The sequence below is a fragment of the Lagopus leucura genome, unplaced genomic scaffold, assembly GCF_019238085.1.
Source record: "Lagopus leucura isolate 7727_CA_CO unplaced genomic scaffold, USGS_WTPT01 Super-Scaffold_73, whole genome shotgun sequence".
NCBI classification, from domain to species: domain Eukaryota; kingdom Metazoa; phylum Chordata; class Aves; order Galliformes; family Phasianidae; genus Lagopus; species Lagopus leucura.
This window is the reverse complement of record NW_024962252.1, coordinates 32,705,747-32,719,700: the sequence shown is the minus strand read 5'-3', so window position 1 is coordinate 32,719,700 and position 13,954 is coordinate 32,705,747. Positions and strand designations below refer to the sequence as shown.

General features: G+C 38.3%; 1 protein-coding gene across 5 annotated transcripts in view; it reads left to right on the top strand.

Annotated features, from left to right (window-relative positions):
- The window catches only part of USP45 (ubiquitin specific peptidase 45), a 51,833-nt gene extending 42,115 nt beyond the window's left edge, over positions 1–9,718 (top strand). For 4 of the 5 annotated variants that reach the window (XM_042886035.1, XM_042886043.1, XM_042886025.1 and 1 more), the window contains 7 exons: positions 1,077–1,133; positions 1,908–2,051; positions 4,819–5,482; positions 6,480–6,577; positions 6,948–7,034; positions 7,497–7,650; positions 8,572–9,718. In XM_042886035.1, the coding sequence (XP_042741969.1) occupies positions 1,077–1,133; positions 1,908–2,051; positions 4,819–5,482; positions 6,480–6,577; positions 6,948–7,034; positions 7,497–7,650; positions 8,572–8,705 (1,338 nt within the window). In that variant the 3' untranslated portion in view covers positions 8,706–9,718. Of the gene's footprint in view, positions 1–1,076; positions 1,134–1,907; positions 2,052–4,818; positions 5,483–6,479; positions 6,578–6,947; positions 7,035–7,496; positions 7,651–8,571 lie in introns of those variants that run through there. The other variant, XM_042886061.1, reaches the window with a different exon arrangement.
- The last annotated feature ends 4,236 nt before the right edge of the window (positions 9,719–13,954 follow it).

Here is a 13,954-nt window from a genome sequence, read left to right as displayed (position 1 = left end):
AACCTCACTTATTGTTTTACTGGAATTTAAACCATGCTGAGTCCCTCACACAGCGGATAAATGTAAGCTTTTTATTAAGAGGAGCCTCTGGTCCTTGTGTCACAGATGGAAGATAGGGTCATAGACATCAGAGAAGGGCAACGATGGCAGTAACTAGAGGTATGACAGTGTTCAGTAATTACGTACACACTGTGATGTTCTTTTTAAAGGCTTTCTTTTCAGTCTTTCATGAGGTAAGATAAATTGGTTTTGGAAGGAATGTGAGAATGGCAAGGGAGAGAGGTTAAGAAACAGGCTTGGTCTGGATGTTGTAGTCAGAAAGTCATATTTCCAGTTTCAGCTTAGAATTTATGTGGTTTATAGAGCAAAAAATAATAATAATAATTATAATATATAAAATAATAGTGCAGAACAGACAATAAGGCATTTTGCTGAAAATAAAAGCACTGCTTTTTCCCATTAATTGGCTTTATTTTGATAATTCCCAGTGTGTGTTGCAATATGAACATTCTAATAAAACTGTTGGCTGCAATCAATAAGCCTGACATCATCTTCCCTGTGAATGCCAGGTTACAGCTTGCCACCTAACTGCCATTAACCAGTTCTTGCTGCTGAACAACATACAAGATCAGTGCCTGCACAGAAATGTCCAGGTTCAGGAAATGCATAAAAGTTAGTTTTTCTTCCGAATTCTACTGGATTTGCTGTTTCTGCTGTCCAAAAAGTTGTGATCCATCTAGAAGACCCACATGAGTTGAAAATCTGTCTGGAGTTCAGAGAATCTGAGCATCCCAGTGCTTCTAGGTGTGGCTTGTGCCTAGAGGAATGGCCTTGCCTTTGTGTCTGTGTGTTGGAATTCCATGCTGTGTTAGAAAGAAAATAAGAACTATTTTAAAATTCTAAAAGATAGGAAAAAAAGCTTGTGGGAAGTTCTTCATTGCAGTTTGATACAGCTTGTAAGTGATTAGCTTGTTGTGTAGTTTCAGATAATAATTTGGTTTGAAAAAAAAAAAGGTATGTGCTGAACCTGTGCGTAGTTCTTTGCACTCAATGTACTTTTTCTCTTTTTCTTCAAGATTTCAACAGTAAAAGAACCTTTCATTGATCTTTCACTTCCTATAATAGAGGAGAGGGTAAGATACAGAATACGTGATAACTGTTGTTTTCACTGGATTGCTTTATGAAGATGTTTCTGTATGCATACGTACAGTTCTGATTTCAAACCTAGAAATGCACGTTTGTCTATAAACGTGTGCATACTGTCTGCTCATTATGTGATTTTTGTATACATATTTATAGAGAAAAAGTCATTTTTTGATTAGGATGAATGACAGTGTTATTTACAGTATATAGATCTGAGATTAGTTTAATAGTACTTTTAGCATATAAATTGATTATAAAATTCTTCAGAAAGGTCCCAAAAGATAGATTCTAGCTTACTGCTGGTTTGCAACTAGGGAGCTGAAGTGCAAGGTTGTGATGCGCAGGATGTATGAGTTGAGTTGGAGTAAAAATGGATAAACTTAGAAAATATTTGTTCTGGTGTTTTGTCATAAATAGTTTACAGAATATCTTTGTTAGCTGCAGAGGGGCCGTATTCATTTGAGGACATATACTTAGTTTTTGTGTGGGATTTGGAATTTTTATTTGGCAGTAAGATGATGGATTGAGAGTGGTTCTTCCCCATCCCTTCGCATGTTCACATACATTTAAGGAGGAGTATTTCATGTAATATTTGGTCCTTCATAAAATGTACTTGTTTCCAAACACCAGTTTGGTTCGTAGCAACATAGGTTACTGTTTTCTAATGTACAGAAAACAAACCCACCTGCATTAATCACTCCTGTGTCGTAAAGGAATGAAAAATAGGCATATATCCTTTCCTAAATTCCTGTCTAATTTCTTAGGTTGCAAAACCTGTGCCTTTGGGAAGAACAAATAAAAGTAGAAGTGTGCATGAAGCAGATCTCGGACAGTATACCTGTTCTTCCATCGGTACACTGAATAATCAGCCCAAAATTGTCAAGAAACATGCTTCAACAAAAGATAAGGTAAGAACTTAAATACTCTAACTAGCCAGCCATTTTGAGTTTGTTCTGAAGTTTCTAGGGCAACAGGAGACAGAATATTGACACCTGCAATTGTTTGTTGTTTACCTAGATGTCAGCTATTGATGTATGTCAACTACGTGGATTAGTTGAAAAATATTTAGCTAACTATTAGAAATGTGAGAGAGTATAGTCATTGAGAGCCATTAGATTTTCAATTACAGGATTGTGTTCTCAAGAAAAAAAAAGATCTTCACTTTAATTTCAGTTGGTGTTGGTTTAGATTTTCTGTCCAGCTTTCCTTTTGTTGTCCTCCTAATTTGTTTCTGGCAGCAGCGCTATGAATTGTAACACTACCTCAGAGGGCAGGCAGGTCTGTACTGGAGCCATTGGAGGGATTAACTGCCAACAGGCACAACAAAAATAGTACTAACTCCAGAGATTCTTGGAAGCTGAGAGTGGGATTTCCATGGAGCATTTGGCCTTCAGTAACCCAAGCAGTTCAGTTCAGCCTCTCTGTCCAGTCCTTCCTGATGGCAGCAAGCAAATACACTAGCTGAACAGAACTGTTTGTTTTACAGATTAAAATTAATCTGTAGTAAGTATTGTGCACTTTCATTGTTAATGGAAGTGGGGAGGGCTTTCAGTGTTTATTAATACTCTTTTTTTTGTTTGTTTTTTTATTAGTAAGCCTTATATTCCATATATGATTATGGACAAATAGATTCTATACTAGAGGAGACAGGGAAAATTCCAAAATAGAATGAGTAATAAAATTAACGTTGTTGCATAAAAATGTGACTACTGGATGGCATCCAAAATTAAGAAAATAAAATATAGTTTGGATTCAACAAACTAGGCTAGACAATAAAATATAAGGGAGGAAACAGCTTTCAGTAAGAATTGATAAAGTGATACATGAGATGGCTGTCTAATTAGTGATTCTGTGTTCCCCCATGTTTTTGGACGTGTATTTGACATGACTTTATTCATCTTTTGAATAAATTTTATTGTAATGAAGCATTAAAATTTCTAATCTAAACCAAGCAGTGTTGAATTCAGTTAGCATTTATTGACATTCCGTGACTTTTGTTAATTGGTCTGTAAGTTTGCTTGTGAAAATCCAAGTGTCCAGTGGGTGTTTGTGCAGGTAACAGAGTATCTGAACATTGGTTGTTATGTTTTCTTTCTGAAGCGAGGAGCTTCAGGATTTTAAAAGTTATGGGAGTTGAGCACTATCAGTAATTTCTGACAAGTTTCTCTCCCTCTTCTCTACAAAGAAAGTAAACACAGCAGAGACAAGTAGTCCTAGCAGACAGTCGTGTTTGGGGGTTTTAATGACTTCTTCATCTGGATTTTACTCTAATTTGCTAAACACTGCTACTTGCTTTTAAGTTTAAGGGCTTGAATTACGAAGTAGTGTTCAGTGTGATTTTAAGCCCTATTTGGAAAAATATTTATAAATATTATTTGTCTTTTATGTTGACTTCATTTGGACTTAGTTTTAAGCTTTAAGGATGAACTTAAGTAACCGTTGAAGATTCCTTGTGAATATATTTAAGGAATAGTCTTAAGATAAAGATCTTACAAGGCTTCAAGTTAGGCACTTAACTGTGGTTCCCGATATGTTGGTACCTGTGACTCAAAGTGGGATCTGAAACTTCAAGATTTACATATGTAGGCAACAAAGGCAGTCCAGAAGTCATCTCTACTAAATTGGAATATACCTGGCAACAGTTTTAAACTGAAAGAGTCAATTTAGATTGGATATAAGGAAGACATTTTTCACTCAGAAGGAGGTGTGCTGGCACAGGCTGCCCAGAGAAGCTGTTGGTGCCCTATCCCTGGAGGCATTCAAGGCTGGCTGGGATGGGGCTCTGGGCAGCCTGATGGTGGTGATGTCCCTGCCCATAGCAGGGGATTGAAAATGGGTGGTCTTTAAGATCCCTTCCAACCCGAACGGTTCTGTGATTCAGTGATTCTAAAGATAGTAGGAAATTCTAAACATAAAGTCATGTCTATAATTATATCCTTACTGCTACTTAGGCCCATGACCAAGTGTGCAGAAGGTATTTCTGTCCACTTAGCCTCCCTGTTATGGAAGCAGACCATGAAATTTACTTTCTGTTGTTTGTTCTGTCTATGGAAGGCAATGGAAGGAAAAATGCTCATTTCTTCAGGAAACAAGCCAAATTAAAGAAAGAATTGCAAATAACTTCAGATTATGGCAGCTTAAAGTACTTCTAAACCTATAGTAGTCTTTTTTTGACAGCAAAGCTTTTTATTCTTGCAGTACAAAAAAAAAATCAGCTTCAGACAAAGTAAAATATACAAGTAAAGACACACATTGCTAGAGATTATTTAATTCTAAGACAAGTGTCTGCAAGGTGAAATGAATTCTCTTCTGTAGGTGCTCATCAGCTAAGGCCTCTAGTGGAAGGCCAGCTTAAACATGAGAACCTTTTAGAAGCTTAAGTTAGATTAAAGGAATACTGCTTCACATGTGCCATCCACAGCTGTCACTGTGATTGTAGGAGGTATTGATTTCACAGTAAGTATAATGGTCATAGTTGACTGGTATGGAGGTTTCTAATCCTATATTAGTTTAAATGGATCTTAAGGAGATCAAGTAGCTTAAGCACGTGAAAGATGGAGAAGATAAAATACTAGATTTCATTTGCTTTGAATTTGTCATCTCTTAGAAGTTGTTTTAGATCACAGGTATGTTTTCTGTTTCTGCTGTGTACTACTAAAATGCCATAATTTACAGAATCAGTTGAACCAGGAGAGAAGGCTTGCCAGAAAAGCTTCCTCTAATGAAGAAGAAAGAAGCCCTGTTATCATTCAGGAAAGATCCAAAAAGCCAGAACTGGAAGATAGCTCTAGTGTGCTGTACTCCAAAGACACAACTGTGGAGTCTGCCATGAATGGGAGTCAGACAGAGGGCAGCGAGAAGGAAGCCAGCCGTTCTGAAAGCAGCTTTGATGCAGACAGCGAAGCCTCTGAAAGTGAAAGTGCTTCTAAGCAAACAGCTTTTAGCTCATGCAGCAACACATCTGCTTTGCATGTCAACCACATCAATGTTAAAATGCCACACACCAAACCAAGTGACAGTAACGATGAGAAGATTTCCAGTGCCATATCCAAACTCAGTTTCTGTGATACTATAAACAAAGATGAAAAGTCAAGCTTTGGTGATCCAGGTTTATCGAATAATTCCATGTTCTCAGCAGACAAGTCCTCGTTGTCCTCAAACCCTCAGAACGCTTTTCAGACACTTTCCCAGAGCTATATAACTAGCTCCAAGGAGTGTTCTGTCCAGTCCTGCCTTTACCAATTTACCTCTGTAGAGCTGTTAATGGGGAACAACAAGCTTTTGTGTGAGAGCTGCACAGAAAGGAAACAGAAGTATCAGAAGAAATCCAACTCCTCAGGTAACATGCTAATATGTGAGCATTTCACGACCAGGTTGGATTGGGCCCTGGGCAGCCTGGTCCTCTACTAGATCTGGAGGTTGGTGGGCCTTCCTGTGGCAGGGGGGTTGGAACTTGATGATCTTTGAGGTCCCTTCCAACCCAAGCCATTCTGTATTTCTGTGAATCACTGTACAAAATTTTTTGTCAAAACCTGTGCAACCTCTGATGTTTCATTTTTCCACCATGGGCTTCCTCCTTGTGGCTAAGCAGAAAATGCAAATGTTAGAACGTAGCTGTAGGTGTAATTTAGCATTTATTCTGCAGTTGAAATATTTTACTTCAAGCATGTTAATTATTTTTTCAGGGGAAAAAAAAGTGCTGGTGACATGTTCTCTTCTTAATCTGTAGCTAACAGCAGAGCTGCTTTCCGTGAGAACCCCCATTCAGTTCCCACTGCAGCATAGGCCACAGCTGCCAATCCTGTGTGGTCAAGGCAGCAGGTTAGGAGGCATCCTGAAGTGGACCTCCTCTCTTCAGACCCTTCTCAAAGATAAGCACAAAGTGTGTGCTTTCAGCGAAGAATGGAAAAGTAATCTCTAGCTTAGTGGCTAGGACTTTGGCATGGATGAAGAGACCTGAGCTTTGCATTTATTGTCCCAGTGATTGTCCGTTCATTTCAGGTGAAATGCTTTCCATAGGAAAGCTGTAGGATTATGGCAGCAGATGCTGTATCTCAGTGTACACAGTGCCTTAGGTACTGAACGTGCTTCTGGTTTTGGGTCTGATTTGTGTCAGGCAGATCAAAGTAATGTTTAGGCTTGGTAGGTTTTTCTATTGAAAACAAGAAGAATGAGAAGGTATTTTTCTGTTACTCCACAAAATTTCTGTTGGAAAACATACACACGTATAAAGTCATTGCAACATAAATCTGTTCTTCTGTCAGAAATTTAAAAAAAAAAAAAGTTCTGTGTGATTGTCCTCACTTCACAAGTTCTTGTGATGTTCATAAATACAGAAAAGAAAATGGAAGGTGTCTACACGAATGCTCGGAAACAGCTACTGATTTCTTCAGTTCCTGCTATTCTTATTCTCCATCTGAAAAGATTCCACCAGGTAAAATGCCCAAACCTCTTCTATTCCTCTGCTGTTCTGGTGGATGAGCAACTGTTTAAGTGTCACTGTGCATTTTAATGTTTGCTTTTTTTTAATGAAAGACTGTTCTGAAACATGCTTGTGGTTTTTTAAATCTCTGATACCTTCAGAGTGCATTTAGCTATTCAGATGTATCCAGGGAAACCTTTTGTGTGTCTGTCATACTTGTGTGTAGCATGCAGTATATTAAAGACATAATGGAGAATGTTTCAATAAGTTCAAATCTGATTCTTGATTTGGTTTATTTTAATAACATAATAATACATATCAGCTTTAAAAAGCTTCCTAGTCAAAGTATTTATCATACAGTCTTTTTTTCTCTTTGTTAAAGGCTGGTTTGAGTCTACGGAAAGTAAATAGGCACGTGGATTTCCCACTGATTTTAGACCTAGCACCATTTTGTTCTGCTTCTTGTAAGGTATGCATTTCAATCTCAATTTTTATTGTGCTTCTAACAGTTGCTATTTCCCTGAGCACAAGTTAACTGGATTGATTATAATGAAGATGATGATGATGATTATTCTTCCTTTCCCATAGAAATTACAGGCAGTGTTTTCAAGCAGTGTACTCAGAATGTTAGCTGACTGAAATTCCATTCATATCAATGAGTAGTATGAATGTTAACTAATGCTGCTTAAGCTGTGCTGCCCTGATGGTTTCAGTGTCTCTAATGGTGTTAAGGACAGATACTGCTGCTTCCATGGCAACTGAATTCAGTTAACAGACTCATGAGTATTTTTAATAGATGTGTTTCATCACTGGAAATGCTGGAGATGTCGATCTGTTTTTTTAAAGTAATACTGTTGAAAGGTAATGAAGATATTTGTAATATTTACTGTGAAATAATTCATTGTTGTTTTCTGTGTTTCTGGGAATACAGAACGTTACAGATGGTGCAAGAGTGCTGTACAGCCTTTATGGAATAGTGGAGCACAGTGGGTCGATGAGAGGCGGTCATTATGCAGCTTATGTGAAAGTCAGAACGCCCTCCAAGAAATTACTGGAGCATATTTCCTCCACAAAAAACGTTCTAGGTATGTACAACAGAACTTCCTTCCTTCCTTCCTTCCTGTGAGTAAAGCCAGCTTCTTTTCATTAAGATTTCAAACTGTTTTAGCTCAGAATGTTGTTTTTTGGGCCCTACAAATAATTCTGTTTTTTTCTGGTACACGTGATGCATGACCTGCTTCTATATCAAACCTACACACAGCTGAGTAAACAACAGAGTTTTGGTTCAGTTATTAAACAGAGAATTGATGGAAAATGCTCCTATTCTTCCTAGTCAAAGCAGTACATAGCACTGCCTTCTAATTTGTAAATATTTGATAGATTTGGTGTTTCTCGTGTAAGAGTCGAATCCACAACAATTTAATTTTTTTTTTTTTAATATACATTTTTACTCATCTTACCCATCTGTTAAGAATTGGTATTTTTTAATGCTTAAAAATCTGGAATATTCCGATTAAATGTGAGGAGCAGGATATCTTTCCTTGTAAGGCTTCTCGTGCTATTTGGCCAAGAGCATGCCAGTTCTTTTTGATGCGTTGGTCATGCAGAGTGAAATAAGATTCTAGGATACAACCTGTTAGTGAATGATTTGCAGAGACAATGTTGAGTTATCAGACTATGTTAAATGTATGTGTTGTTTCCCTTCACAAGGGAGCAAGAACCAAGCACACACTTTGTCTATCCTGGGTATTATCACTTCGCATTTGAAGCTCATTTCCCACAAGCACAGTGTTTCAAAATAATCCTTGGAACAAGTCTCCCTCAGTCTGAGGCTTCCCATGCAGTAATTACTAGAACTGATTATGTCTTTTCTGTGCTGTTAGTTTCACACTGCTCAGCTTTTGAAATGTGATTTTTTTTTAATTGCTTTTTGAAACATCCATTGCTTTTGTTCGATGATGATGTGAAAGACATCGAATGTGACTTCTTTCGCTGTTGCATTTCAGGTTTAAAAGAAGCCATGGGAGCATCAGCAGGACAGTGGGTGTATGTTAGCGATGCCCACGTTCAGGTGGTTCCAGAATCACGAGTACTAAATGCACAAGCATATCTGCTTTTTTATGAAAGATTACTGATATAATTCTCAACAGTTTAATTATAAAAAAAACCAACTAACAACTGTAGTGGTTATTTAGTTTCTAATTTAAAGCTGCAGTAGAAAGAGTACCTGTAAATATTGTGCCTTTATCTTGCATAGAATTTACCATATGTTGACTCTGAAATTCAGTCAAGCTATTATAAATATCTGAATGGTTCCTTTAAAATATGCACTTTGTCACACATTTTAATTTTACAGTTAGAATGTAAGATGATGTTCCATCCTAGTGAGGTCAGTGGAAACTTTTGTTGTTGATTTTAACAAAGATAAGCTTTCACCCATAGTTCTAGAACAGGTAAGAATAAAAATGCTGATAGTGTTAAGAGCCTGGATTTGCTGCTGTACAGTAACAATATAAAGTACTTGAACTGCTTTTCAATTGAGTCTTTATCCTTCCCATCCCTGGGTTGGATGTCTGCTGTTAGGATTTCTGCAAACAAGTACATGTCAAAGCGTGTAGCCTGCAGATGTAGTAATTTGGGAAGCAGTGTTTCCAGAACAGAACAACAATAGATGTCTCTGGGTAATGCTGCAGTGCACTTTCCCAATGTGTTGTTGGAAATAGGTTGGGAAAGTATTAAAATATTGCTTCTGCAGTGTGACAGTGTAGGTAGTTAACACCTGTTCAGCTGTCTCCAACAAGTGCTGGTAGAGCCGTGTACTCCTGTTTCAATGTAAATATATACTGTGGTGTGCATGTATATATTCTCTAAGACAAATATATACCTGTATATATGCACACCATAAACCCATCAATATATGTTGTCATTTTACCTATTAGGATAGGAAGGAAGTGCAAACACTTCTGTATTTAGTAAATTTTCAAATTCATGATTGTGACAGATGTACAGCGTGTGATGAGCTTGTGTATGAATATGTATGGGGTTTAAGTGTAACTGGATATTTCTGTTACTTCTGGTTCCAAACATTAATTTGTTTATCTGTTCCTGAATATTTTTCTCATGGGGAGTAATAAACTATAAATTATTTTTGCACTGTGTGTGTGAGTTGGACAGTAAATGATGACTTGTGCCTTCTGATGCATCTCTGGACTTCCCTGTGCCATCCCTGGAGGGCAGCAGGTTTCCTAGCTGCAGAACTTCCTATTGTAGGCTGGCTTGTGTCCATTATTTTGACTGCCCAGTCTGTGATGTTACTTCTTTCAGTAATTTCTCATTTCCATCCCAGCTAGATACCGTTTAAGGTCAAAATCTGATGGTGATTTTGAAGCTATGTAATTATTTATTCAATAAGTAGTTGCTTAAATACAATTTGCTTCTATAATTATTACATGTCTGGTTGAGCTTGCAGTTCGGTAGAGAAAAACCTGCATTTATTACTGTTTTCATTTATAGAAATGTTTTGCTGTGAAGAAGCTTGCTGTTCCTTTTACCATCTCTGTTATGTTTTATCATACTCGTGTATCTTTTCTATTCTCTAGTTCTCTTTCAGAGCTGCATTCCACTTGCATTCACCTCTTTGCCCAAGAAGATAACAGATTTGCTTAATCAAAACTGCTGAGGTGTATTTTATAACCACAGTGTTTTTGCAGGCATTAAGAGCTAACTGTCCAGACAGACAGAATGAGCTTCTGGTCACTCAGGCTTTCAAAGGAAAAATTACTGTAGCTAGGTCAAAATTAGGCTGTACATCTTGGTCACCTCGGTCATTTTTTTATCTTTACCAATTAAAATTGTCTCAATTTACCCAAGAGAGAAACTAAGCAGACAGGTTTAGCTATCTGTATTCCAACTAAACGCATCTTAATCTGTGTCTACACTAAAACAGAAAAAACAAACAAAGAAACAACACAACAAAGTTTAAACTGGAGTTGGTTAAAATGTTCTCTTTTACCTCTCCCTCCACCCACCTTCCTCCTCTTTTCCTGAAGTTGATTGAAACTCAGAAATATTTTTGAGCAAGAATTGCAGCAACTAGACACTAAGTTTCACTTCTGTGACTCAGTCTTACTTAGAGACCACAGATGGGGTATATTAGACCCATCTTAAAGCAGAGGCTGACTAGATGAGATCCTGAACTTCGAGGTCTTGCTGACTTCTGTGTATAATTACTGAACTTAAATATGTACCTATAGCAATGTCCTATTTTTTAACCTAGAACTAGTTCTGTAGAGGGCAGAACTAAGAGGGAAGCAGCAGAACAAGGTTTTCTTTGGCTGTATTTTCCTTTTTAGTGGTATTTTTGGGAAGCTTTCATTGAGGCAATCTTTGCTTCCTTTTAATCAAGGTTCACTGCTGTTTGAACTGATGCAATCTTCCCAAGTGATAAGGATGCCAGGAAGTATGCTGACAGGATGATTTCCTCAATAACATCTAGAGAACGTTTTCTTTCTATTCGGGTATTTTATAGAACATGGTGGGAAAGAGACCAACCTTCCCTGGTCTGGTATTAAATGGGGAGATTGGTGGCCCTGCTTGTAGCAGGGGGATTGGAAATTAATGATCCTTGAGGTCCCTTCCAACATGTGATATTCTGTGATTCTGTGAGACATTAAAAAAATCAGCACTTTTAACAAAAATGGCCACTGAAGCTTTTTCAGTTGAAAAAAAAAGCACTTTTAGCAGCAGCCCCAATCATTTCAGAGTTGGGAACAAATGTGAAAATATTGTAGAAGAAAACATTCTGTAAAAATAAGTCAGTGGACATTAGAATGAAGAATTCATGACTCAAGAGAATGCTAGAGAATAGAAAAGATGTGCGAGTTCATGTTCAAGTCTCTGTTAGAGTATCCTTCAAGACTGGAATTTGGCTGCATAGCAAATGGTTATACATAAATCTGCACTCTGAAGACCTGTTACAGTTCTTTCTTAGGAACTGCAGAAGTTCAGAGCTCTCCTGGAAAATGGAGATGGACATCCTATGTTTATTAAAACGCTAACCATGATTCTAGAGCCTATTTTCAAAGCCTAGGAAACAGTTTCCTAAACTGACAGATGTGTGCACACTACTGAAAAGCCATGGGTTTTCAGAATTTAACTATTCTTCCTTTCATGCAATCTTTTCCTGTTATGAGTACAAAAAAAAACCTTTTGAAGCCTCCAACATCTGCTCTTCCAGGAGATACACCATACCTTTTTTTTTTCCTGGGCACAGCAGCAGCCTTCTTCCTTATTTGGAATAGCTTAGAAAGTTCTTTCTCTTTGTCTCATCCTTCCCTTTGCACCACTGTCTTCATCAGCTTCACTTGTTCTTTATATTTTGGCATTTCAGTTAGCCTCTGCATCAGTGACTTTTCCTTCATCCATCCCTAACCATAAAACAGTGCTTCCTACTCATCACCTGGATACCTTGAATTAGCAAAACTCGTATTGGAAGAGGTACTCTTAACTGTGATCTTGCCTCTCCCTGCTGCTATACTGGTTCTATCTATAGGCAGCAGCACAGTTATCTGAGATAAGCTGACTCCCAAGCAGCTGATCACTCACACAACACTGCCTTCAAACCAGTGAGGAGAAAAGCAAAGTAAGTAATTGCCCACCCTTCAGTAAGAAAACTTATTTTAGGAGGAACGTGTGAGTTGCACTCAGAGCAACTGGAGCACCTACAAGTTTCTCCAGTGATGAGGCATCAATACAGATGTCTTTGGCACTGTATGCCATTTACTGTATTTGGCTAAAGGTGACAAAAAGAATTACACTAACACCAATACATATGCAGACATAATGCCTGTATTAGGCTGTTCTGAGAATGTCCTACAAATACACTCTGAAGGAAAAAGAAAGGATGAGGGGAAGGCAAACAAACAAAAAGCCCTATGGTTCTGTGCCCAAGATACGTGCACTGTAATTGTCTTTGTTAAGAAGATGAAATCCTTGCAGTCTGTCAAACCTCTATTCCCTATTCCCATCTGCACCTTTCAGTGTGCATCAATGAAGTGCTCTTGCTTGTGGATTTCAAGTAGTAGCAGGTGAGAGTGGTTTATAAATTCATTAAAGGGCTAAGATGCCTTAACCACCAACTGCTTCTCTTTGGACTTCTTTTTTTCATACTAAAAACTGAATCATGAAGGGACATGAAACTCAGGCGACTGTTCTCAAGGTAACGTGTTACAAAATTCTTATTTGAACTTATTGGTAACAAACTGAGAAAATTCTTAGGAGATCATTTAAGATGTACTAAAGACATCTTAAAGGACAAAGCATTAGAATACGATTTCTATGTTGGCAAACATCAGCAAACCAAATTTTAGCTAAAAATAAATGATAGCGTATTTCACAAGACACTTTTACAGCAGGTTTGCTTTGCTTTGCTTTGCTTTTTACAGCAGGTTTTATATTCCTCAGTTGGCAGTAGCTGGTTTTTGCTAAGCCCTGTACATGTGCGTTTGTACGAAGACCTTCATAGAATCATAGAATGGCCTGGGTTGAAAAGGACCACAGTGATCATCCAGTTTCAACCTCCTGCTATGTGCAGGGTCGCCAACCAGCAGCCCAGGCTGCCCAGAGCCACATCCAGCCTGGCCTTGAATGCCTCCAGGGATGGGGCATCCACAGCCTCCTTGGGCAACCTGTTCCAGTGCGTCACCACCCTCTGGGTGAAAAACTTCCTCCTAAGAGAGAAGGAAAGCCAGATGAAGAAGAGGCCATTCGTCTTCAATAGAATCAGTTCAGTCTCAGTGTTTTACAACGGATTATCTTTCATCTGCATCTACCTGCCATGTCTTCAGGTATCGTTTTGCCACTTGCATTAGCTCTTTTTACCTCTCGCTTCAGTGTATAAATAAATTGCAAAAAATGATAGGAAAGGGATTATTCAAGATTATTTGGAATTTTTTTTCTTTGTAAGGCCAAGATTATGAAATATATATTTTCAGACAGGCTGTTACTGCAAGTCAGAATGCTTCTTTGTGCAACATTAAGGTGTCTACACGAATGGCATTTTTGTAATAAACAACTGTAATTTGACTACTTTCAAACGACTTGGTATCAATTCAGTCTGTACAAAGTGAGTACTTCTATGTTCACAACATTCATATAAAACGTACATTTTTTGAAGCGCCAAGGCTGTTTCTCACATCCGTTGCAGCCTCAGGTACATTTCTGGTACAAAACATGAAGACGCGGTACTGCTGTCAGGGAACAAAAGCGCATTTATTTTGAGTAGTTTCTGACCCCCGCGGATCACCCCGTCCAGCCCCAAATCGCCGCTGCGGGCCCGCCGCCCCGTCACGCAGCAGCACGGAGCAGGGCCCGCCCACCGCCGCGGCTGCC